We start from the raw sequence: 22987 nt of genomic DNA, 5'->3' as shown, positions 1-22987 counted from the left end.
TTAAATATAACAAATATATATATAAAATAAATAAATAAAACGTGGAATTGATGGCAATGAATCTCATTCCGTATCCTTCCTTTTCTTATTCTTATTTATTATATCCATCTCTATCTTCGTTCTCATCTCTATCCCTATACCTACCCTATCAAATATCATATTATCATTTATAAATTTTGTATAATTTGAATTATTTAAATAAAATTATGAATATTTAACAAATTCGTAAGAAAATAATAAAAATTATCAAATTAAATATAAAAATTATCAAATTCGTGTGAGTGGATTTTGGATTTTATTAATTTGAGATGAGAATCTTTTTAATATATAAATATAAATATATAAATATTATAATATTTATGGGATATTTGAGTTTGATAGGGATAGGATTCTAGGAAACCCGTCTTCTTATCAAACTCAAAAATCTATCTATCTAATAATTTAATTATTTAATTGAGTTTAAAAAATTTTTATATCCCTTTCTATTCGAAAAGTATATTAAATTCAAAAGAAATTATCAACCTAATTGGATTGTGTTTTGTTCCCTTATTTTTTTTTCCACTTATAAAGGCATTAGTAACAACAACGTTGCCCCCATAAATGTATATCAGGCATTAAAGCGGGGCCCGAGGCACGTGTTATGGCGGAGGAGCACGTATGCAGCTGCTGCTTGTGCATGCGGTCTCTCGCGAACACGTGACAAGCCCACGAAATCTATCTCGAAATCTATTAACCAAACTCCCGTGATCTACCAATTACGGCGTGGGATTTATCCTTGGATCCAATGGTTTTACTCGTCGGGTCCGCTAGGCGTGGGCCTTGGATATGGACGGTGACGGCGGTCTTCACTGTGGGCGTGAGTCATCGCCCGCGCTCCATTTGTCTGCCTTTGGAGCATACCACTGGCGAAGATAGCTCCAACTCAAAGGGGTAATCTGGTCAGGAGAATTGTGACATTGGAGGGCAATAATTTATTGGACGAAAGTAATGAAAAGCATAGCAGAGGGCCGAGAGAGGAGGAAGGGACGGCTACTGGGTGGTGGTCTTGGTGTTTGGAAGTGGGGAGAGAGATTTATTATTTATATTTCTTACTGTTTTTAAGGATAAAGAAAGGTTGACAGTAAGGGAGAGGGAGATGCTCTTGCATATTTGGCAGGTGAAACCTTGGCAGCATATCTTTTAAATGTGAGGAGTGAGGTGTGTGGAGAGAGGAGAGGAGGATAACCAGGAAGGAGAAGGAGGAAACGAAGGGGAAAGGCAAGGGGGCTTTAAGATTTCCTCAAGGTTACTCTCTGCAGCCAATGATCTGGTTCTGATTTTAGTCTGTTTTCCCCCTTTTGAATCCTTCGGTATATTTGCATGCATGCACTTGCGCTGTTGCTTCTTGCCTTAATTTTTCTTATTCTTGGGATCCCGTTGTTGATTTCGTTACTTCTTTCAAAGGTTTAGGTTTTGATTAGGAGCAAAATAAGTTTGATTCTTATTTTTTAGTTCTTAGTGGATCGTGTGTAACTTGTTGGATTTCAAAGGTGCATGTCATTTAGCTGCGGGCCCTTTGGGAAATAGACGATGTTGGCGGTTCTCTTGGTCTTCTCACTGTGTTTGCTCTTTTTTAGGTGTCGATCACTTCTGTTTCCCCCCTTTTTTGAAAAAAAAAACATGGGAACCATTGGTTCTTAGCTCGTTCTCGAGTTTCATTACTTGGAATCGTGTTGCTCGGTTTCTGGTTTCTTTTCCATGTGGGGAAACTGGAAATTCCATTTCCCGGACTGCTTGATGTATATGAGACTATTTATTTTCTGAAGAGACGTATTTGTTAGGTATCATCCTTTTGCATTGATGCATCAGAATTTTGCAAATTGACATTCTTATATGGAAGAGGATTGCATAAATATGCATTTGTTGACATGCATCAGACTATCTTTGATGCTTCAGATGTTAGGGCATGTGGTCGTAATTGCCTTTTAGAGATCAAGACCCTACAACCTACTAATAGAACTCGGCCGAAGTAATTGTGTGCCAGCTTGTATTGCAAAGCGAGATCAAAACAGTTTGCCCTTCTTTGACTCCGTTTGGGTGGACTGACATGTTAGTCCCAGTTTCTGAGTAAGCCGCACTTTTGCTTCTCTCAGAATCTCACTGTGTTAGGGAAAAACTGCATATGGAGAAGAGCATGTTGTTTCATGAGAGAGTCTCATTTTCCATTTTATCTTACAACCATTGTGAAAGGAGCTGGTAGTTGTCTCTTCATGTTGGTGAATATTCCTTGGATAAAGAATCGAAGCCGACCATAGCAATTTCGGGGTTCATCATTAGATGATTTGATTTTTCATGTTATAAAAATAAATTTGATATTAGCATTTCACATGTGTCTGGATGTTTGTCAAAAGTTCACAGTTATACTTTCCACAATTTGCTAGAAACTGTTGATAATAACTTGTGTTACTAAGAGGACAAATGTCTGATTTCAGGTAATCCTTCCTCTTACACTTTTGATAGTGTTATACGTTCCTTTATTAATAGTAGCTGATCAGTAAGAAAGATTGCAGTTGGGCTCAGTCGAGCTCTGTGGAAATTGAATTATGCATCATTATGCAAAGGCTTCAGAAATGCAAGTTGTTGGAAAAAAGGGTTCAGAGAATAATGCACTCTATTCAACATCTACTCTTGTGAACAATCCTGCCTGGTGGAATATGAGTAGCTCAAATATTCTGCAGTCTTCTTATTCCAAAGACTTGAGTATGAATATGGACTACTTAGCAAAAGACGGTAACAGGGAAACACAATTGAGCCATACAATATCTGACCATGACTCTTCAACTCACTCCAGTGATCAATCCCATCGAGAAGTATCCGAAATGAGTGAAGACAATATTAATCAGCAATACATTTCTATACAGTCTGGTACTATCGAACTATACAAAATGTTCTTTTACTGCTCTGAATTACTATGTATCTCAAGTTCTACTAGTTATTTAAGCCTAAATTCTTGTGCTTATTTTGTTAAACAAGCACATTGTTCTGTAGCCTATGGTTAATTAAATTTGAATTTTCTTGTTTATTTTGGCAAATTGATTTTTAGAGTAAGAGTGCATGTTCTCATCGAATGCAATTGACTCTATCTGTACCAAAGATCCAAATGGCAGCTCTTATTATAGTATATGGTTGATTGCTTTATCATCTTATTATCAATTCCTTCGTTAATGTTTGGTCTTATTTCACAATACACATGCTTATTTAGCCTGGACTGCATAGAGTGACCAAATTGTTCCTGTGTATGAGAGTCTTCTTGAACTTAACAATCTTTATGATGTATACAGCTTGCTAAATGTTTAATATAACCAAAAAATATCTAGTTTATGCTGTTTTAGAAGTCCAAGATGTTTAAATAAGCAACATCAGAATCTTTTTTAGTCAAGAATCTTGCTTGAAGACTCTGTTGTGGAATTCTGAGAAAATTTGTTTGTGAAACAAGACAGGCATATACCATATTAACTTCTTGTTTATTATTCCATTGATGTTTTTTTTTGGGTAGATATTGAGTGCTCAGTGTTGTTGTTCAGACATACTGTTCTTTGGTCGTATTTAATATACACAGTTGCATTTGTACAACGATCGTTCTTTTATGTATGTGAGCTGTTAGAAAAGTTGGGAGAAAGCTTATGATCTACTAGAAGATGAAACTGTTTCCTCTGTATTGTCTCGGCATATATCTTTCTAGCATGATAAGTTGTAAAATATGTGCCACAAATCTTTGTTCACTTCTTGAAGTTGATGTTTTTAAACATCATTGTCACCAGTTTGGGGTTAAACATATCTGCTTCTATTTACTGTTCCAAGATCATGTCTATATTTCCATGTGTCCATATGACATTACTGATAATCGTTTGCTATCTTTTTGTAATGTTTTCTTCTTGTACTTGCCTTCGACCTGTATAGTTTACTGTCATCTTCTAAACTGTATTCCTTAGGTATTGATAATCCATATAGAAAATCTGACAGTCCCACGAAACCAGTTTTATGTTTGGGGAATTCAGAAGTTTCATTTGCACCTCCGAAGATGAACTATGGCCAATCTTTAGTAAGTTACATTCGACATGGTAACTTTGTTTTCGATCTTTTGTTTCTATTATGCTTCTAAATTGTAATATTTGGCTTTTCGACTTTAGGGCCACATGCAGTATCCTTATGGCGACCCTTACTTGGGTGGCTTCCTTGCTGTTTGCGGACCACCGGCCATGGTAATTCTACTAAGCAAACATCCTCCTTAAAAGATCGATGTCATTACAATGCCTTCATATGTAATTGCTTAACCTACAGATCCATCCGCAAATAGCGGGAACATCTTCTGCTTCTCGCATGCCACTGCCTCTTCAACCTGCAGCTGAAGGACCTATTTATGTCAATGCAAAACAATACGCTGCGATTCTACGAAGAAGGCAGCTGCGCGCAAAGTTGGAGGCTGAAAATAAACTCATAAAGAGCAGAAAGGTATGATTAAAGACCAAGTTTGATACAGAAGCTATTTAACATTACCACTACAGATGACATACCTTCTGTTCTATATAACTTTACAGCCATACCTTCACGAATCTCGTCATCTCCACGCGATGAAGCGAGCAAGGGGTTCCGGTGGAAGATTCCTCAACACAAAGCAACTTGAACAGCAGCAGCAGCAGCAGCAGCAGCAACAGACCCAACTTTCAACAATGTCAGTCTGCCAAGGTCTCTCTGATTCAGTGAGTGCCCGCGCGAGAGCTGTTCCGACGAATGGAAGCAAGGTGGCTGAACGGAAACACTTCAGCTTCCAAACAACCAATTTTCACTCGAGTTTGGAGTGAGCATGCAAGGTGGAAGCACCATGAAAGGATTCGGGGCGTCGAGAAGATCGCATTGTGCTGTCTGTCATGGTGTTTCCCTGGCAATTCATCCTTGGCTTTTGGTAGTATCTTCGTTTCGTTTCGTTTCAAGTGTTTTATTTGACATTTCTAGTGAACATGAACAGGACTCGACTGCATGATAACTCTTGTCTAAACAATGTGTAATGTTCTGTTGTTCATCTCCTTCTCTTTGTCTGTCTTTATTCTAATATTTGAATGAATAATTTAAAGTGAAAACCCATTAAAATATCGAAAATTTAAATAAAGACTCTTGTTTACAATATCTCCAAATCGAAGGGTCTCACGCACGTGAGAGTATATTCCTCAGATTCCGTTTAATTATGCCCCAAATAATTCGACAAAAGAATATTAACACATCTCCAAATCAATTGGCCAAAAGAAAGGTGAGTTTGGATCTCGTGGCGCATTTAAATCCAACGTAAACCCAGAGAGTCAGTGAGGTTCTCAGTAGGTACCATTCTTCTCACGCCGTGATCGTCTATAATGCTTGTTCCTTCGCTTTCATTTTGATCCCGTCAACCGATGTCCGACCTATTCGTGCTCATCTGTAGATCTTCTTGGAAGCTCTCATCTGTTATAGCTATGGCATTCGCCGCGCTCCAGAGCGCGGCTTTGACCGTCGTCGTCCTCGCGGCCGTGACGATGGCTCCGGCGTTCGTCCCCTGCTCCGCCGATCTGAAGCGGTTCGAGCACTCACCCAAGCCTGATGGATCGCTCAGCCTGTTGGTCATCGGAGATTGGGGAAGGAATGGGTTGTTTAATCAATCGGAAGTGGCGTTTCAGGTAACCTCCTCCTTCGTTTCTACAAAGTTTTCTCCGCTCAAAAAACATTTTTTTTTTGGAAAAAAAAGGTGCCATGTTTTTCTTGTTGCTATTTGGTTTTGGTTGTGCACAAATTGAGTAAAAACCAACATTTTTTGGTTCCCTTGTCGAATGGTTTTTCTCCAATTATTCCGAGTGGAGTCTTGCCAGTGTTTGATCTAGATGCTACTTCAGGTCATCTGTCATTTGCTCCTGTTGGAAGTCGGAATATGCACCTTGTTCCAGGCTTCCAGCTCTTCTTTTAGGTCTAAGATGAAAATATGCTTCTTATGCTGATGTTGTGGGAGATGCTTCTTTCGGTTCCTTAAAATCTCGCGCATAGAGAAGTTTGTATTAATTGCATGCAGAAATTTTAATTGTTCGATAATATGCTAGATGGGAAGGATTGGAGATGAACTGGATATAGATTTGGTGATATCCACCGGAGATAACTTCTACGAGGATGGACTTGCCGGCGTCGATGACAAGCGATTCGAGGAGTCATTCTCCAACGTTTACACCGCAAAGAGTCTACAAAAGCAGTGGTACAGTGGTAAGTTCATCAAATCCATAGCCATGCCCTCACATCTTCTTTGTTTGCGAATTTTTATCGCCCTTTGAGTATAATCGGTTGATCCCCTTGTGCTCCTAGTCTTGGGTAACCATGACTACAGAGGAAATGTCTTAGCACAGCTGAGTCCTGTTCTCCGTAGCATAGAACGCAGATGGCTTTGCTTGAGAAACTTCATTCTTAATGCAGGTGAGACTAATCCCATCACCTCTTCTATATGTAAATTTATTTCTTGTTTTGTTAAACTGTTTATTTTATGGTGTTCTTGCTCTTGCCAGAGATTGTAGACTTCTTCTTCGTGGACACAACTCCATTTCGGGAATCGTACTGGACCAACCCAGGGAAACATCACTATGACTGGAGAGAAGTTGCACCTCGCGGGACTTACATTTCAAATCTACTGAAGGTTTTATCTACACTAGTACTATTTTCTTTCATATAGTTTTCTGTTTCTTGTGGTGAAGAACTGAGATTGAACTATTGCTTGTGTCACAAGGACCTGGATGCAGCACTAAAAGAATCCACAGCACCATGGAAGATTGTTGTTGGGCACCACACAATGAAGAGTGTTAGTGAGCATGGAGACACGCCTGAACTTTTAACTCTGCTACTCCCTGTTCTCAAGTCTAATGGTGTGGATTTATACGTGAATGGGCATGACCATTGCCTGGAGCATATCAGCAGCAATGACAGGTAAAAATTACTCGTGAGCTTATTGTTGCTAGGGCAGATATATAGCTTTCATCTATTAATAGCTAGCTCTCCTCCTCGGCAGTCCAATTCAGTATCTGACTAGTGGGGGTGGCTCCAAGGCATGGAGAGGTGTTTCCCATTCAAACTCAGACAAGCTTCGTTTCTTCTACGATGGGCAAGGGTTCATGTCCCTGCAGGTCACCAGGTCATCTGCTGATCTGGCGTTCTATGACGTGTTCGGTAGAGTTCTTTACAAGTGGAGTGTGGCCAAGTCTCTTCGCCCAGCAGCGTAGGTCATGTAGTCGATCAGTGGATCATTTGGGAAGAAGGTCAATGTTGCCACAAAACGATTGCATGATAAATTATAATGATGTTGTAAGATTTGAGTTGTGAATGGCCATGAATAGTTTGCAATTTTCCTATGAAGTGAATAAAACTGCACGATACCGATTGTAGTTTTTAACTCAAAAAACTGGACTGATTGACAACAATAAAAATACCTGATCCACAAGGTCTAATTACAATCATTTCGTGGCTGTTTCAGCCTCATGATCTGTGATGCCATAGCATGTTCACCGTACCTGTCAAACACCTTAACGATGGAATCGGCACAATCTTCCTGCAAACAAATCTCCCTCTCTACCACTTTGGCTCCCACCCTGACAGCCTCCACCAAATCGCCTTCATGACAAATACCTTGTAGAAGCGAAGAGTATACGTCAGAATCAATGCAATCTAACCCCTTATCCTCCATCCTGAGAAGCCAATTATATGCATCACGGAATCGCATTTGCTCGCAGAGAGCCCTCATCAAAGAATTGCATGCCATTCCATTTGGTCGAACACCTTTCTCCAACATCCCCCGAAGCACCTTCTCCGCTCGCTCCACATCCTTGATTGTCAACAGGCACACTACGAACACGCTGTAACAGTCTTCGGTCGAAACCTTTCCTTCTGAGGAAACCCTGTTGACCAGTTCCTGAGCTCCGACGAGATGTTCCCGGGCACAAAATCCATCGACCAAAGTCCGAACTGTGGTTTGGTTTGGCGAACAGCCTCTCTTCTCCATCCGGTCAAAAATGCTCAATGCTTCGTCTAGTTGACCATTCTCACAGAGGCATTTTATCAAACATGTATAGGACACGACGTTGGGGGCACAAGAAGAAGTGCTTTCCATCTCCCCCAATATCTCAATTGCAGACTGCAGATTGCGGTGGGCGCAAGCGCCGTCTAGAAGCGCCGAGTATACCACAACATTAGGCACGCATCCAGTAGATCGCATTTCGCCGAGGAGAGAACGGGCAACTTCAATCTGGCCGGAGGCGGACAGCGCTCGCACCGCCGAGACGTAGGTAACCATGTCCGGGATCAAGCCGTCCACTTCCATCTCCTTTAATAGAGCTGGCACGGCGGCACCACGGCCGGAATCCCCCAGGAGGCGAATGGCGACGTTGTAAGATGAAGTATCTGGACGGCAATCGAACTCCGGCATTCTGCGGAGTAGGGCGACGGCCTCGTGGGGCAGGTTTGCATGACGGCAGAGGTTGAGGAGGATATTAAAGGTTTTGGTGCAGACGGCTGAGGCATCGGCGCGGTAGGAGTCGAGGAGTTGGGATAGGAAGTGGGGGCGGCGATGGAGGAGGAGGGCATCACATGCTGCAGCGTAGGCCGCGGTTGAGTGACGGTGACGGGGCTGGAGGCCTGCCCAGACAAAAAATCTGAGAGTCTGTGAGCGGCCGTCGTCGTCATCGGGAGCGGCGGCGCACTGGCGGAGGACAGACTCGACGACGGAAGCGGTGAGATGGGTCCTGGAGGGGGATAGGGAGAGGATTCGATCGAGGGAAGGTCGGCCGTAGTTAGATCGGAGGAGGCGCCAAAAGTCGGCGGCCGCGGAGGAGGCGGACGAAGAGAGGAGGCGTCGTGGAATTAGGTAGAAAAACATTTCGAAGGAGCTGCGATGAACCGGTGAGGCAACGAAGGACGGCCTTGTGGTTTAACCCGTCAAGGAACCAGGCCGCTCCGGTCTGACTGACCCGTGCGTGACATCGCGACCCCCCCCCCCCCCCCCCCCAGCTACCGTCGCCGTCGCCGCGCCGTCCGACCACCACCGGCCGCCAGCTCGGGCCGGCAAGCACGATCGACGCGCCACTCGCTGGTGCACCGGCCGACATCGAATTCCGGCCATTCCAGGCGGATAGTGGCCGAAATCTGACGAATTCAGTCAGAAATGGCTGAATCCGACGCGCGGCCACTGGCGGCCAAATCGCGATCGGTTTTCGATCAAATCGCGATCGGAGACGGGCCGAGGAAGGACCGTCGTCTCCAGATTCAGCGGTTTCCAATCGAATTCGTCGGATTCCGATCACTATCCGACCGGTGCGCCGGCGAGCAACGCGTGCGATCACGCCCGAGCCGGCGGCCGGTAGTGGCCGGACGGCATGGCGACGAACAGCAGCAGCGGCGGGGGTCGGGGCCGGAGCACTGTACTATTGTCTCCGGTAGCTCCGGGAGTACGCAAACTGATATGGGTCGTCGAGGCTAGTGTTGGACACTATCTCCGTAAACGATATTGCTCCGCTATAGTGCTCAACGGATAGCAGCAACTCGTTCCCAAGATACAACGACGAATGTCTCGGAATCGTAGCACTCCAAATTCCGAGACCGACGAACTTGCTCGTAGGCTTTTTGGACTCCGAATGCACTAGATGGATGAATGCACAAGGAAGGCTTGAATTGATGAATTCGATGATTTTTCCACCATCTGGAGGGTTCTATTTATACTAATCAAAGAGCTTTCTCACTTGGCTACCAGGATTCATAAACTCTAGGACTTATCCTGGAGGTCTAGAGTTCGAATCCTGGGGGAGGCAAAAATCCACTGGCCAGGGGTGGAAAGTCCTAGTGAGTAACGACACGGCCGAGGGTCGTTGATTGACGACATAGGGGTCGCCAGGGGGCCGCTAGTTGGGCCGCCCAAGGGACCGCCGATTGGGCCGCCAATTGGGCCGCCCAAGGGGCCGGGTCGTTACAATAAAAAGGCGCCTTTTTATTGTAACGACCCGGCCCCTCGGCCCCTTGGGCGGCCCAACTAGCGGCCCAATTGGCGGTCCCTTGGGCGGCCCAACTAGCGGCCCCCTTGGCGACCCCTTATGTCGTCAATCGACGACCCTCGGCCGTGTCGTTACTCACTAGAACTTTCCACCCCTGGCCAGTGGATTTTTGCCTCCCCCAGGATTCGAACTCTAGACCTCCAGGATAAGTACTAGAGTTTATGAATCCTGATAGCCAAGTGAGAACGTTCTTTTGGGCTGGATCGATCTGGATCGTCCAATTTCAAGGGTTGTAACCCTTCACACAGCCCACTCGAATCTCATCCATCAGATCTGAGGGACACAACCCTCAGATCTCGCTTATTACCATCAGCCATCGGATCTGGATCCATTCACTCCGACGCTTCAGATCAAGTCTCTTCCCAAGCGGTCTGATCGTGACTCTTCGCGATCCAACGCTCCAGATCGCATCACAAGCATCCATCACACCTCTTTGATCGACGGTTGCCATCTGCCTGCCCAATCAACAACACAGTCACCTCTACTTGCCCACGCGGATGCCACACAGGCAATGCCACGTCACATGCGCGCCCGACACGTCACCCGAGTGCCACGCAGGCACTGCAATGTCACCCAGAGCAATAAATTAAGCTCCTCAATGCTCCTCGCGACGACGCGTACGTGCAAAGTGCAAAGTGCAAAGTGCGCTTACAAAGCGCCCATTGCGCACATGCGCACATGCGCACATGCGCACGTGGCGGGTGGCGGGCTCACAGGTGCGAGCACCAGCTCGCCCAAGGATTATAGAGTATCTGTGCTTCTTGTGTTAACTTAATTAACACAGCAACACATATAAGGAAACATTAGCTATCGCCGGTTAGCAATGTGGGACTAAAATCCCATCTTTTCCTTAATATTATTTTGGACACCACTTTAGCCAATTAATTTCTCATTCACCCATAATCGGTTTTGAGCAAATTAATAGTCTAGATTTATCTACGCGAAACGTAGATTTCGATTTTGAAGTCATATCAGACTTTCAACGATCGATGGCACTTTAATTTTGCCTTGCAAAATCATATCCAACACTGTACATTCCCAGATTTGGACTGTCAAATGCAGCACGTGTTCGCTTGATGAACAGTGGATTCGACGTCGCGTACAGGCGCGCAGGAAACAAACACGCAGCATAGCAGAACTCATATCAAGAACTATAATCCACAGTTCGATTAGCAAAACAAAACACAAAGTTCGATTAACAAAAGTAGCAAATTTTACAAAGCATTTCGAAATTCCAGATCAACTGAATCCTAATAGTAGTAATAAGTTCAAGTGCTACATATCAAACTACATTAACTCTGAAAATACAAAAACACAAGGAAAGAAAAGAACACAGCCAAAGAAAAAACAAAGGAGGGAGGAATGCTGATTGTCTTTACAAGTCGTCATCTTCCATCAGCCGAGGTAAACGAATCTGCAAATCCTGGTGGCCTCGTTGGAATGCTGGTGTGGGTGTTGTCCAAGCTCGCAAGGAAAGAGGTGGTGGCTTCGTTCAAATAACTGCGATCCTCAAACGCCTGCCATTTCTTCAGTGCCTGGGGGAGTGTCATGTCGAGGTCGATACTGTAGCACTCCTCCGAGTCGGGATCAGAAGGCTTCCAAAGCTCCGCAAGCGAAGAGAGGACGTTGACTGCATGGCCCATGTCTGGCCTCTGGTGAGGCTCTCTGGCACAGCAGTGACCAGCAAGCTCAGCGACCGTGCTGACGCTAGCTGAGGTCTCCTCGTCGAGGTCAATTGACTGATCGATGGCCTTAGGGAATGCATCCTTGTTGAGCAGCATCCTCCGGAACCATGTCACCAAGTGCATGCTCTCCTCTGGCTGGGTCTCGTCGAGAGCCTTCCTGCCGGTGATCAGCTCCATCAGAATTACTCCGAAACTAAATACATCCACTTTTGTGGTCACCCGCCCTGTAACTGCAATAGATGCACAAGAATCCATAGCATCACAAATTTTCTTGACGTTCTAGAAATTATCATCTTAGTTACTCCTTAGTAGAAGTGAAGACTCAGAAGAAAAAGGCAAATACTCTAATCCCTGCTGGTTTTAAGGTTCTTTAGCAATGATAGCCAAGTAATAGAATCTACTATTGAAGAACCAATTAGGTTTAAGACATAGCAGAGGAATGAAAGGATAATGAGAATGTGAGAATTGTGGCAGCTCAGTGACCTATAGAGTTACTAGATTTTCAGAAAATGGAATTAATCATATTTGTTAGGAACATGAATCTGGTCAAATGAATTTGACAAATTTTGGCAGAATAGAAGCTAAAAGGAAAACCTGAGTCATTAGGTCCAGGACAACAGTCTAATTAACAATGTGATTTGTAGTACAGCACTAGCTTGAACCATAGGTTTCTCTCTACATACTACACTGATAAATAAACTCGGCGTATGAAACAAAAACATAAGGGTCCAATTACTTGGATGGAAGATACAGGGGAAAGGAAGGAAAGGATCACAAAATTGTAAATAAATGCTGGAGCTCTTTATTTAATTTTATAATCATTTTCATCTAGTCTTCCATACCTCATATCTTTCATCCAATAATAGAACTCTAAATATCCAGTAATAAGATGTTTTTTTTTTCTTTCAGTTCCATCAATCATATATGTGAGTGTTCTACTTATCAACTAAAAACTAGAACAAAGTCTAGTTATCAAAGAGTTTGACATGAAATTGCACCACTTTCCTGGTGATTGGCTGTTCAGTGTATTGGCATGACAACTGACAAGGCAGGTTAGAGGTGCACTTTGATAGACTACACTAATACCATCCAGATCAGGATGATGCAGAGATGCATTGAATTAGTACATGTCGGGAAAATGGTAGTGACAGAATCATTTTCCATACCAAAGAAGGTAGGGAACTCAGCGAAATAGTTAACAAGGTACAATTAAGCCATAGAAAAAGGTGAATGTGATTGTCATCCATTTCAGGTGGAAAGATCTTGTGTTGGTAGAAGATGGGATGGAGTCAAAGATGAATACCCTTAACCTAATTCAAGTCCTAGAAGAGCATAATTGATCGCTTAAATTTCATTCGTATGTAGTGGAGAAGGCAATATGAGAACCATATAAAACATCATGCAACTAATTAACAAATTATCGTAACAGTTGAGCTAGATCACCTGCATACTCTGGTGCTAGATAGCCAAAAGTCCCTGCCAATCTTGTCTCTACAAAGCAGCCTTTGCCCTCCGGTGCAAGTCGAACAAGGCCAAAGTCAGCAACCTTGGCTTTCATATCATCCCCAAGGAGAATGTTTGAAGGCTTCAGATCCCTGTGGATGAAGCTCTGCTGTGCTAAACTGTGTAAATATTCAACACCCCGTGCCACATCTAATGCAATGCCTAACCTCTTCTTCCATTCCATGGGTTTCAACCCTTCTTCCTTCCAATCAAAAAGATGCCGGCTTAGTGTCCCTTGTGGCATGTATTCATAGACCAAAAGCCTCTCATTGCCATCCAAGCAATATCCGAGCAAGGAAACCAAATTCCGATGCCTGACCTTTGTAAGAACTGCAATTTCTGATTGGAATTCATTCAGGCCTTTTGTCCCCATTGCACCTGCCTCCATCCTCTTGACTGCGATCTTTGTTCCATCATGCAATTCACCCTTGTACACCGTTCCAAATCCCCCGCGACCGAGAACATTTTCCTCACTGAAATTGTTGGTCACATTCCTAAGGACTTGGATGGAGATCACCATGTTTCCAGACTCAACAACATGGACATCGCTTGGACCACTGCTCGTCCGGCTAATGGTCTCACTTGCAGCTGTGCCTCCATTGACACTGGATCCTGCAACCGTGATCTTGATCATGTCTGGATCAGATCCCGAATGCCGTGGGTGTATCACAGTTGTGTTAGGGCTCTGAACTCTACCGAAATTTTGTTGCTTTTTCTTGTAGTAGCAGACACCCAACAGTCCAAAGATACCAATTCCCAGCACCACGGCTATCAATGAACCTGCAATTATGCTTCCTCGAACATGGGAAGACTTCCTGCTGCTTTTGCTATTTGAATCATCTGATCCATCTGAACTAGAATTGCTGCTATCTCCAGCAGAGGCCAAGCCAGAACCAGGGGAACCACCGATCACATTCTTCCCTATATTTTGGTTTCCAGCAGTATTTACCAAGACATTCTTGCCAAAGGTCGGGACTTGTCCCCATAACGAGTTGTTTGACACATCCAATTCCTTCAAAGATGGCAACTTTGCAAGCGTATCTGGAATTGTTCCAGTGAGATTATTGTTAGACAAGAATAATTTCTGCAAAGAGGTGATCGATCCAAACGCTGGCGATATTGTCCCATTGAGCCCCATTCTCTGGAAGCTGATCACAGTAATGTTGCCATTGACGTCGCAGCTAATCCCCAACCATCCGCAGGGGTCGTTTCCATTCCAGTTCTCGGAGAACCGAGCTGGGTAGCCAAATCCATTGGCAACGGAGAGCAAGGAATTGACACGGGGGTCGCAATCGCCTGGAGTGGGAAGGCAAAAGTTCTCGCCTTTGGGATCCACATCCACTTCCTTGACGGAGGGCGGGAACTCCGGCACCGGCCCCTGGAGGAGGTTGTTGGTGAGGGTTATTTTGGTAAGCGCCGGAAGCTGGGTCAAGGATTTGGGGACGACGCCAGTGAGGCGGTTGTCGCGGAGTTGAAGATCGCGGAGTGCGGTGAGCTGCGAAAAGTCCGGCAACGGCCCAGAGAAGTAGTTGGAGTGAAGCCAGAGTACCTCGAGGGCGGTCATGTTCTCGACGAAGGCAATGTCGCCCGAAAGGCGGGCGTTTCCCTTCTGGTTGTTGAGCCAGAGGGAGCGGATTGGGGCGGTACCAAAGGCGTCGGGGACAGGACCAGACAACTGGTTAAAAGCGAGGCTGAGGTGATCGAGGTCGGGGAAGTCGGTGGCAAAGAAGGCTGGGAGGGATCCGGAGACGCCGGCAGAATTGGCCGAGAAATTGACGAGGGGGGCGGCGTCGCGGAGCGAGTCGGGGACGGACCAGGGCGCGAGGGGGTTGTCGTCTAGGAAAGCGGACTGCAGCGAGGAGAGGCCAGCGAAGAAGGAAGCAGGGATGGACGAGAAATTGTTACCGTGGAGGAGGAGGACCTGGAGGGAGGAAAGACCTGCGAGGGAAGGGAGGGGGCCGGCGATGCGGTTGTCCTGGAGCTCGAGGCGGACGAGGGCGGTGAGGTTCTGAATGGCAGGGGAGAGGAAACCGGAGAGGCCGCGGTTGCCAGCCTGGATAGCGGCGACGCGGCCGTCATCGGAGCAGGAGACACCCCGCCAAGAGGAACAAGGGTCGGCGGAGCGGGACCAGGAAATGGAAGGGGAGCGGTCGGCGCCGAGGGCGAGGGAGATGACGCGCATGGCTGCCAAGTCGCCAGGGTCAGTCTCGATGGCGGAGGCGTAGAGGAAGAGGAGGAGCGCCGCCAGCAGCAGGGACTGACGAAGGGAAAAGGTGGCCATCGCTTAGTTTGGAAGAGGAAAAGAGAAGTCCAGAAGTGAAGAAGGTGATGGGGGAAGTAAACCTGTTTATAATAAGGAGACTGAAAAAGCTTTGCACATGGGCAAGGCGGCCCGCCCATGTTCGCCTCCAGACAGGCGACACTTATTAGAGATATATAATTTCTGCAGTTTTGAAAAAGCAAATTTTGGGTAAACAAGGCCAATAATTTGGTGTACCATGTGCTGGCGAATACAGAGAAGAGGGGGAAGGTATGCTTGCGGGACCGAGACAGGTGGTAGACAGCGGCACGTCGCTGGAGTCCGATATTGCTGATACCTGACATCCATCTTTCTCCTCCCTCCATTGGATTCTCAAAAGCAGACGATGCAGATTGAATCCAAAGAAAGAGAAAACTTTCGATGCAAAGATTGATAATAAGATCAAATTATTCAGCGACGTCTCTGCTGTTAGTTAATTGGCGTTTAGTCGAAAGGGAAGTAAGCTTTGGTCCAAAGTCGAAGCAACAGGTTGGCTTACTCGGTTGCTTCACCGCATGAGCGTATCAGCTGTTGCCAACTGTTCCGTGTGGCTTCGAGCATTCAAAACCCGCATGAGAGGGCGGGCAATGGGCTGCATTTATGTCGCTCAGTGGACAAGTTCATTTGTTGTGTACCAGAAGAAGATTCAATCTAATACTTCTGTTTCCTCCAACCACTTGACCAAATGTTTATTGTGGTTATTATTGAAGTTTGATTGGTGAGCTGCTGGTGCTACTGTAATTGATCATGTATATGCTGCATTTATGAAACTAGCAATCACAGTTACCTACCAAACCCAAACCCTGTCAGTTGCATCATCCATGCTTTTGTTTCAATGAAATCGAAGGGGGTTGCAGACAAACACTGGCAGAAGCCTGGTTTTTGCACGCAGTGTTCCTCAGAGTGGGCAGCTTTGTAATAAATATGTGATCTTCCCTTCCAAACGCGCTGCATGCTCGCCTCTGCAGAAAATGGCACCTTGAATTAATGCATCGCCATAAATTCTGTGAGCTGACATTAATGCATGCAGGATCACGGACACAAATTTTATAGAGCCCTTTCATTGATGATCTTATATACAATTGCAAATAACAATGCTCGATATATATTCATATAATATTTTTAACTCCAAAACCCAAACGCATTACAAATGTAACAATGTTCGATATGATACATAGTATTGAAAAAGGTAGCCTGAAAGCTTGATATTGCACTTGAAAACCAGTTTCTCGCCACATTGACACACTGTGAGAATCAAATTGCTTCCAAAGCCTCGAAGCTGAATTCGACTTGAATGTTTTTAAGCTCTTGCTCTCGATCAAATTTAACTTATGTGTCTAGTTTGTTAAGCTATTGAAAAATGGGATCCACCGACTGAGAGAAACATTTTCACATACAGATAGCCATCAAAACTAAAATCTTCATCATCGAGCCTGAATTTAAGTGGGAATCTTAAAAGGAAGAGTAAATCAAGGTTATAGCGTGGACTGAATGATGATCCAGGACAAGAGAATCAAGGCCTTACTTGTACTCTGAAAGTGAAGTGACTCTTTCTGAAACGTAGGGGGAAGTAAATTCTAAAGGTACAATGATCGTAAACTTTCAACTTTAATAGTTTGAGCACCTTTAACAATTTGCAAACTTCATTTTTAATAGTATATACTTGCATTCTTTCCTTTCAAGAGTGTCCAAAGAGATGAGATGAGACACCATCAACTGACTCACAAAATGTGAATCAATCCCTATTTGGACATATATAATATCAGCATGAACAATTCATAATTTATTCATCTTTTGCCTTCCTTGCAAAATTGGTGGCAACAAAAACATGAACAATAAATAACATCGAAATTCTTTTCTACAATATACAAACTTAGCAAAGACAAAATTATTCTTCTTGTCTTCTTTTTTTTTAGCTTTTCAATATAATTTCCCTAAATTGCCTACGAGGAAATGGCAAAGAATATAACTTCAAATTAACTTCTTAATCGAGATATAAGGGTCTTCTATTATATTCATCAATATGAGTTTTGATAGAGGTATTTTTTTCCATCTGAAAGTGATTAACTCATAATTTATGATAAAATTTGTTATCCAAAGTTTTCCTCGTGTATATACTCCAATCGTGCATAAGAAATCTTAATTGAACTATCCAACGAGAAAGAAATCTAAAGGTGGTCCTTAATTGAGTGAGAATTGTCGTTGAAATCCAACGAGTTAGTGGGAAGTGATATGCAATCTAGAAATGAAGACATGCATCTTAGGCAATGCGCGTGGGGAGGCGAAGGAAGAGGATAGTCCTTAAGCCAAGGAATTACTTATGTATCTTCACTAGAGAATTTGTGAATTTAGCAACTTGTGGAATTGCTACTAATAGTTGGATCTTAATTGTATGATAATGGTCCTTGAAATCCAACAAACTAATGTTGTCTAAGTGATTATGAATACATTTCTTAGTTTGAGCACCTTTAACAATTTACAAACTCCATTTTTGAATTTCTTAGGTTAACAATTTGCCGTCAACCTAATTCTTTCATAAGATCAACCCTTTGTTCTTCTTCTTCTTCTTCTTCTTCTACAGGATATTCGATTTCGTTGAAATGGTTCACGTAAAGACGATGACTCTTCCGCTGCATTCAGATCCATCATCTTATATTAGGTATTTATTTTTCTGCCATGGATTCGTAATGACACTAGATCTTGCATATTTTTCCTTTTTGTTCTTAAATTCATATCGGTTCTAGAATTCATGCCGTTAGAAAATTTATTTCCCCTTCATAATCCAGCACTAAAGAAATCCAATGGTGGTCCTTAATTGAGTGAGAAATGCCCTTGAAATCCAACGAATTAGTGGGAAATGATATGCAATCTAAAGAAAAAAGAGAAATCTTAGGATTGCGCATGGGGATGTGGGGGTGGGAGAGGGGCCGGGGAGGAAAGAGGATAGTCCTTAAAGCCAAGAAATTACTATATATACCTATATATCTATATATGGAAAATTAATGAATGTAGCTAGCAACTTAATTTTGGAAAATTATTACCAATGGCTGGACCTTGATCGTGCGAATTAATAATGGTCCTTGAAATCCAACAAAGTAATGTTGTCTCAGTGCATGCGGAAATTAAAGTAATATCGTGCGATCGAGATTTGTAGAATTTCCACTGATGATGGGTGGGTGGTCCTTAATCGAACCAAAGTTAATTGTCCTTGAAATCCAAGGAATTGGCTACTGATGGCCTTGCATATCCCTCCCTCCCTCGATCGCCCCTCGCCCTATATAAGTCAAGGAACTCTCTTCTTGTAGCTCAAACTCATTTGCATGCTCCGATCGAGCTCAGTAGACATGTCTAATTTTGCTATGATCCATATCTTCTCTCTCGTTCTTGTCTCTATGACCGTTGTCACGATGGCCGGGGGAGGTAGAGATCCAGATATGTGTAAGCCGCCGCCCCCGATCGGGCTGCCAATCTACCCCGGGGGAAAAGGACTTGTTTCAGTTCGCCCAGAACTTCGAGTTCCTCGAGGGTGAGTACTTCATGTTCGGCGCCCTCGGCCGCGGCCTTGACTCCGTCGCACCGGAGCTGGCCATGGGCGGGCCGCCGCCGGTCGGTGCCAGAAAAGCCAACCTTGACAATACCACAAATGCCATCATCGAAGAGTTCGGCTACCAAGAAGTCGGCAACCTGAGGTTAATGATTTCACAACTTAATTAATTAGTTAATCCTCAATCGAACTTAATTAATTAGTTTGCCTTGCCTTGCCTTGCCTTACCTTGCGATGATAACATAACTATACTTTGGCGCGAATTAATTAAGGGAGCTCAAGAGCAAATATGGTGGGATCCCAAGGCCGCAGCTCAACTTGAGCGTCGAAGTCTTTGCAAGCATAATTAACGAAGCCTTTGCGTACAATCTGACCCCTGCATTTGATCCCTACAACGACACTCTCAAGTTCCTCATTGCTGCCTACGTGATCCCCTACCTGGGCGTCGTCGCCGCCGTTGGTGCAAATCCCAGCATTAAGGGTTATGAATCCAAGATGGTAATATAATTGAAAGGGCCTTCCTAATTAATTAGCTAGCATATTTAATTATCAACTTAATTATAATTAACTACAAATTTATGCAGATTTTGGCGGGACTGTTAGCTGTGGAAGCTGGCCAAGATGCGGTCATAAGAGCGCTATTGTATCAGCGCAAGCTTGAGCTGGTGCCGCCGTACAACATCACGGTGGCCGAGTTTACGATCAAGATATCGGAGCTCAGGAACCGGTTGGCGATGTGCGGCGTCAAAGATGAAGGCCTCATCGTTCCGATCGCGTTGGGCGCCGAGGGAAGGCTGACCACCAACATACTGTCGGCCAACAACAATTCCCTCGCCTACGACCGAACTCCGGCGGAGGAGCTTCGGGTGTTGTACGGAACCGGAAACGAAAGCGAGCCGGGATGGTTCTTTCCCCAAGGCGCGAATGGAAAAATCGCAAAGGGATACTTGGAACCTCGTTGAAAATGAAACTGATCGATCGATATCGCTAGCTGCGCTATATATTAACTAACTAAATAAAACCGTACGTCATGATGCCTGTCCTTTAATTTGCAGAAGAATAAAACTGGAACTAGCTACTGTAAGCTGTTCTAGCTTGTTATGTGATCTTCAAAGCAATGAAGAGTACGTATCTCAAGTTAATTAATTATATGTACTGTTTGAGTTTTATTTTTAATTTTTCCTTTTTTCTTAACAAAAAATTAAGTGATAGTTAAAATTAAATCTATAGCAACAATATATATTAATTATTATACGGATTTAGACATCCAAACTTAATTTTATGGTTATGGTTCACAAAGTTAGTTATTTTCAAATTCGCAAGCACTTATTTCTTAAATCAATTTAATTAGGGAATTATTCTTTTACTAATATCCTATACTCTATTTTTTTAATATTATATATATGTTAAAGTAATAATTTGTGATACAGTAGCAAAACGTGAATTTTATAAACATTTCTTTTTAAAAAATGCCAGAGTTTTTTTAATGAATGATTAGATTTAAACACGAATATAATTATAAAAAGTATCAAATTGTATAATGATATGAAATTTTATATTAAGATAAAGCGCTGTTTCTTACTATATATATTCAACCACTTTAAAATTAAGATAAATTATTTATGAGACATTATTTCAGAAAATTTTCAGATATTTAATTTAATTTAAAGGCCACAAGCTATATCACATTTTATTTTCAATGTAATTTATGCAAATGCAAGCATTGCGAGGTGATCCACTGATTTATATATATAAACAAACTTATTAATTAACAACGTCTCAAAATATATTTTAGAAAAAAATTATTTTCACCTCAAACTTCTATTTTATTTTAAAATATCCATTGTAATTTTACCATTTTTTATTTTTCCTTTTACATTTTTATAAAGTATCAATATTAGTGGCCAATCCATTTACTATACGGAATTGTAATAAAGGGGTGAATTTAAGACGAAGAGGATAAAACGATAACAAAATTAAATATTATTAGTTAATAGTGGATTAAAAAATATTAAATCTTAATCAAAAGATTTATGATTAACTTACGTATCATTATGTTAAATAATTATTAATAAATCACAAAAAAAATTTAAAAAAATAAAAAAAATAGAGAGGTAAATTCCACTTTCTCTCCTTCATTTTCGGATTTCCTTCCGCTCATCCATCCACTGCTCTTCTTCTTCTTCTAATTAAATGATAGTTCTTCCCTGTGCGATCCAGCCCTCTGCAACTGCAACAAGATGATGAACGAAGGTAGGAGCATGCATAATGATCAAGTTAGTTGTCGTTTTTTAATTAATTTTTTCATTGTTCATCTCAGAGAATACGGATGCTCGAAAATCAGAAACTACCATGGAGTTGCCAATGCCGGATCCAGGGCCGGACAAGGAGGCGCCGCCGCCGCTCTTCTGTTGCAACCAATGCGACAAGGAGACGGTGCACAAGATCGCCCAGCTGCTGAACCCCGGGCTAGCCGCGGCCTGCGTCGACAACACCACCGGCCTCTTCCGAGGCCCCGCTTCCGTCGCCGTCCCCTTCGGCAGGAGATGGTCGACTACCTCACCCAGCGCAGCGAAACGTACGTGGCGGAAACCATGGCCCAGCGCGACGAAGCCACCGACCCCGCCGCCGAGGAAATCTCCGACGATCCAGCCGACATCGTCTCCGACCTCATGGAGGACTTCGCCAGTTCCAAGCGAAACTTCTTTAGCCGCGTCTCCGGGTGGATCCTAAGCGACAACCGCGAGGACAAGGTCGACGACTTCGTGCTGGAGATGGAGAGGAACGCGTTCTGGCAGATCGACCGGCGGGAGGCGGTGGCGGAGACTCTGCTTCGGAACGTGGATTACAAGAACGCGTTCCACTGCCCGATGAAGTTCGAGACGGAGGGACAGCTCGCGGGGCACCGGGACGAGTGCGGGTTCCGGATCATGGAGTGCGGCAACGAAAGGTGCAGGACCAAGTTCTCGGCGGCGCACGCGGCGAAGCACGACGAGGAGTGCCCCTACAAGATCCTTCCCTGCGAGCAGAAGTGCGAGAAGAGCATCATGAGACGGGAGATGGACCGCCACTGCGTCACCGTCTGCCCCATGAAGATGATGAACTGCCCCTTCTACCAGATCGGTTGCCAGTCGGCGTTCCCGCAGTGCACGCTCAAGGGGCACTGCGCCGACTTCCTCCATGAGCACTTGACCTGCGTTGTCCTAGTCATTCACAAGCAGGAGTTCTCGGAGGAGGAGATTGAGCAACGAGTGTTACTTCTTCAACAGGTCAAGCACATGTTTCTTCTCAAAACTAATGCAAATCCTATCGCTAATATATATAAATAATTAATCACAGATTCTTCATCCGATTGTTTATTTTGCAGTCGGAGTGTAGAAGCCAGCTAAGTGAAGCCTTGGACGTGAGATCTCTTACGATAGCAGTGAAGGATCAAGAAGCAAAGATGAGGAAGTCTGACCGGGGACTCGGTACAGTTTATGAAGTCGATTAGAGCCTTGATATTTAAGCAGCTAGCTCCTACCAAGAAAATAAAACACTATATAGATATATTCCCTTTGTTTTTTGTCTTGTTTTTTGGCCTCTGTTTTGCCAAAGCAAAACGTTGGAATTCCTAGTCTTTTGCTTATGTTCTTGGTTCAAGTTGAGAGATCGATCATGTTCTGTTCGTTTTTGGTACTTAGATGAAAAGTATACCAGAGGGCACTGCAAAGTTTAATTTAATTATTCAACGTAACTCTATGCTGAGTCTTATATATTATGGACTTCAAACATAATTTGATGAATCAATGCGTGAGATTATTCTCCTAATTCTTTTATCTTTCGAAGAAGTGTTATCTTATCTCCTAGTTATCATCGACCACTTTGTTTTTCTTTCTTT

The 22987-nt window shown here is 43.7% G+C and overlaps 4 protein-coding genes and 2 pseudogenes across 6 annotated transcripts; 4 read left to right on the top strand and 2 right to left on the bottom strand.

Annotated features, from left to right (window-relative positions):
• Positions 1–1017: 1017 nt before the first annotated feature.
• LOC141833626 (nuclear transcription factor Y subunit A-3-like) lies at positions 1018–5059 on the top strand. 3 transcript variants are annotated; one of them, XM_074721111.1, is made up of 6 exons: positions 1018–1284; positions 2550–2904; positions 3972–4081; positions 4170–4241; positions 4321–4491; positions 4578–5059. In XM_074721111.1, the coding sequence occupies exons 2-6, from the start codon at positions 2583–2585 to the stop codon at positions 4839–4841; spliced, it is 939 nt and encodes a 312-aa protein (XP_074577212.1). In that variant the 5' UTR covers positions 1018–1284; positions 2550–2582; the 3' UTR covers positions 4842–5059. The 3 variants fall into 3 exon arrangements, with proteins under 3 accessions (XP_074577212.1, XP_074577213.1, XP_074577211.1); XM_074721112.1 differs by having other exon boundaries at positions 2543–2904; XM_074721110.1 differs by having other exon boundaries at positions 2472–2904.
• A 276-nt stretch (positions 5060–5335) lies between these two features.
• On the top strand, positions 5336–7380 carry LOC141833625 (purple acid phosphatase 17-like). The gene is made up of 6 exons (XM_074721109.1): positions 5336–5684; positions 6099–6255; positions 6355–6462; positions 6552–6679; positions 6770–6966; positions 7049–7380. The coding sequence occupies exons 1-6, from the start codon at positions 5424–5426 to the stop codon at positions 7257–7259; spliced, it is 1062 nt and encodes a 353-aa protein (XP_074577210.1). The 5' UTR covers positions 5336–5423; the 3' UTR covers positions 7260–7380.
• Positions 7381–7416: 36 nt separating this feature from the next.
• On the bottom strand, positions 7417–8908 carry LOC141833624 (pentatricopeptide repeat-containing protein At5g47360). The gene has a single exon (XM_074721108.1). The coding sequence runs from the start codon at positions 8906–8908 to the stop codon at positions 7481–7483; it is 1428 nt and encodes a 475-aa protein (XP_074577209.1). The 3' UTR covers positions 7417–7480.
• A 2363-nt stretch (positions 8909–11271) lies between these two features.
• LOC141833623 (receptor protein kinase TMK1-like) lies at positions 11272–15564 on the bottom strand. The gene is made up of 2 exons (XM_074721106.1): positions 13205–15564; positions 11272–11991 (listed from the first exon to the last, which is right to left on the bottom strand). The coding sequence occupies exons 1-2, from the start codon at positions 15543–15545 to the stop codon at positions 11462–11464; spliced, it is 2871 nt and encodes a 956-aa protein (XP_074577207.1). The 5' UTR covers positions 15546–15564; the 3' UTR covers positions 11272–11461.
• A 3326-nt stretch (positions 15565–18890) lies between these two features.
• Positions 18891–20251, top strand: LOC141834193 (ferritin-like catalase Nec2; annotated as a pseudogene).
• Positions 20252–21459: 1208 nt separating this feature from the next.
• Positions 21460–22600, top strand: LOC141833969 (uncharacterized; annotated as a pseudogene).
• Positions 22601–22987: the final 387 nt, after the last annotated feature.

This window comes from Curcuma longa, chromosome 8 (genome assembly GCF_044706935.1).
Source record: "Curcuma longa cultivar G26 ecotype Majalengka, Jawa Barat chromosome 8, ITB_CL_G26_1.1, whole genome shotgun sequence".
Taxonomy (NCBI): Eukaryota; Viridiplantae; Streptophyta; class Magnoliopsida; order Zingiberales; family Zingiberaceae; genus Curcuma; species Curcuma longa.
Note: the sequence above shows the minus strand (reverse complement) of the source record. Positions and strands in the feature narration are given on the sequence as shown.

Excerpts from the sequence above, each read along its gene's own strand:
- LOC141833626 (XM_074721111.1), top strand. The coding sequence starts at position 2,583 with ATGCATCATTATGCAAAGGCTTCAGAAATGCAAGTTGTTGGAAAAAAG. Across the intron at positions 2,905-3,971 it reads ATACATTTCTATACAGTCTG|GTATTGATAATCCATATAGA; the intron begins GTACTATCGAAC and ends TGTATTCCTTAG. Across the intron at positions 4,242-4,320 it reads TTTGCGGACCACCGGCCATG|ATCCATCCGCAAATAGCGGG; the intron begins GTAATTCTACTA and ends CTTAACCTACAG.
- LOC141833625 (XM_074721109.1), top strand. The coding sequence starts at position 5,424 with ATGTCCGACCTATTCGTGCTCATCTGTAGATCTTCTTGGAAGCTCTCA. Across the intron at positions 6,256-6,354 it reads ACAAAAGCAGTGGTACAGTG|TCTTGGGTAACCATGACTAC; the intron begins GTAAGTTCATCA and ends TTGTGCTCCTAG. Across the intron at positions 6,680-6,769 it reads ACATTTCAAATCTACTGAAG|GACCTGGATGCAGCACTAAA; the intron begins GTTTTATCTACA and ends TTGTGTCACAAG.
- LOC141833624 (XM_074721108.1), bottom strand. The coding sequence starts at position 8,908 with ATGTTTTTCTACCTAATTCCACGACGCCTCCTCTCTTCGTCCGCCTCC.
- LOC141833623 (XM_074721106.1), bottom strand. The coding sequence starts at position 15,545 with ATGGCCACCTTTTCCCTTCGTCAGTCCCTGCTGCTGGCGGCGCTCCTC. Across the intron at positions 11,992-13,204 it reads TCTAGCACCAGAGTATGCAG|TTACAGGGCGGGTGACCACA; the intron begins GTGATCTAGCTC and ends CATCTATTGCAG.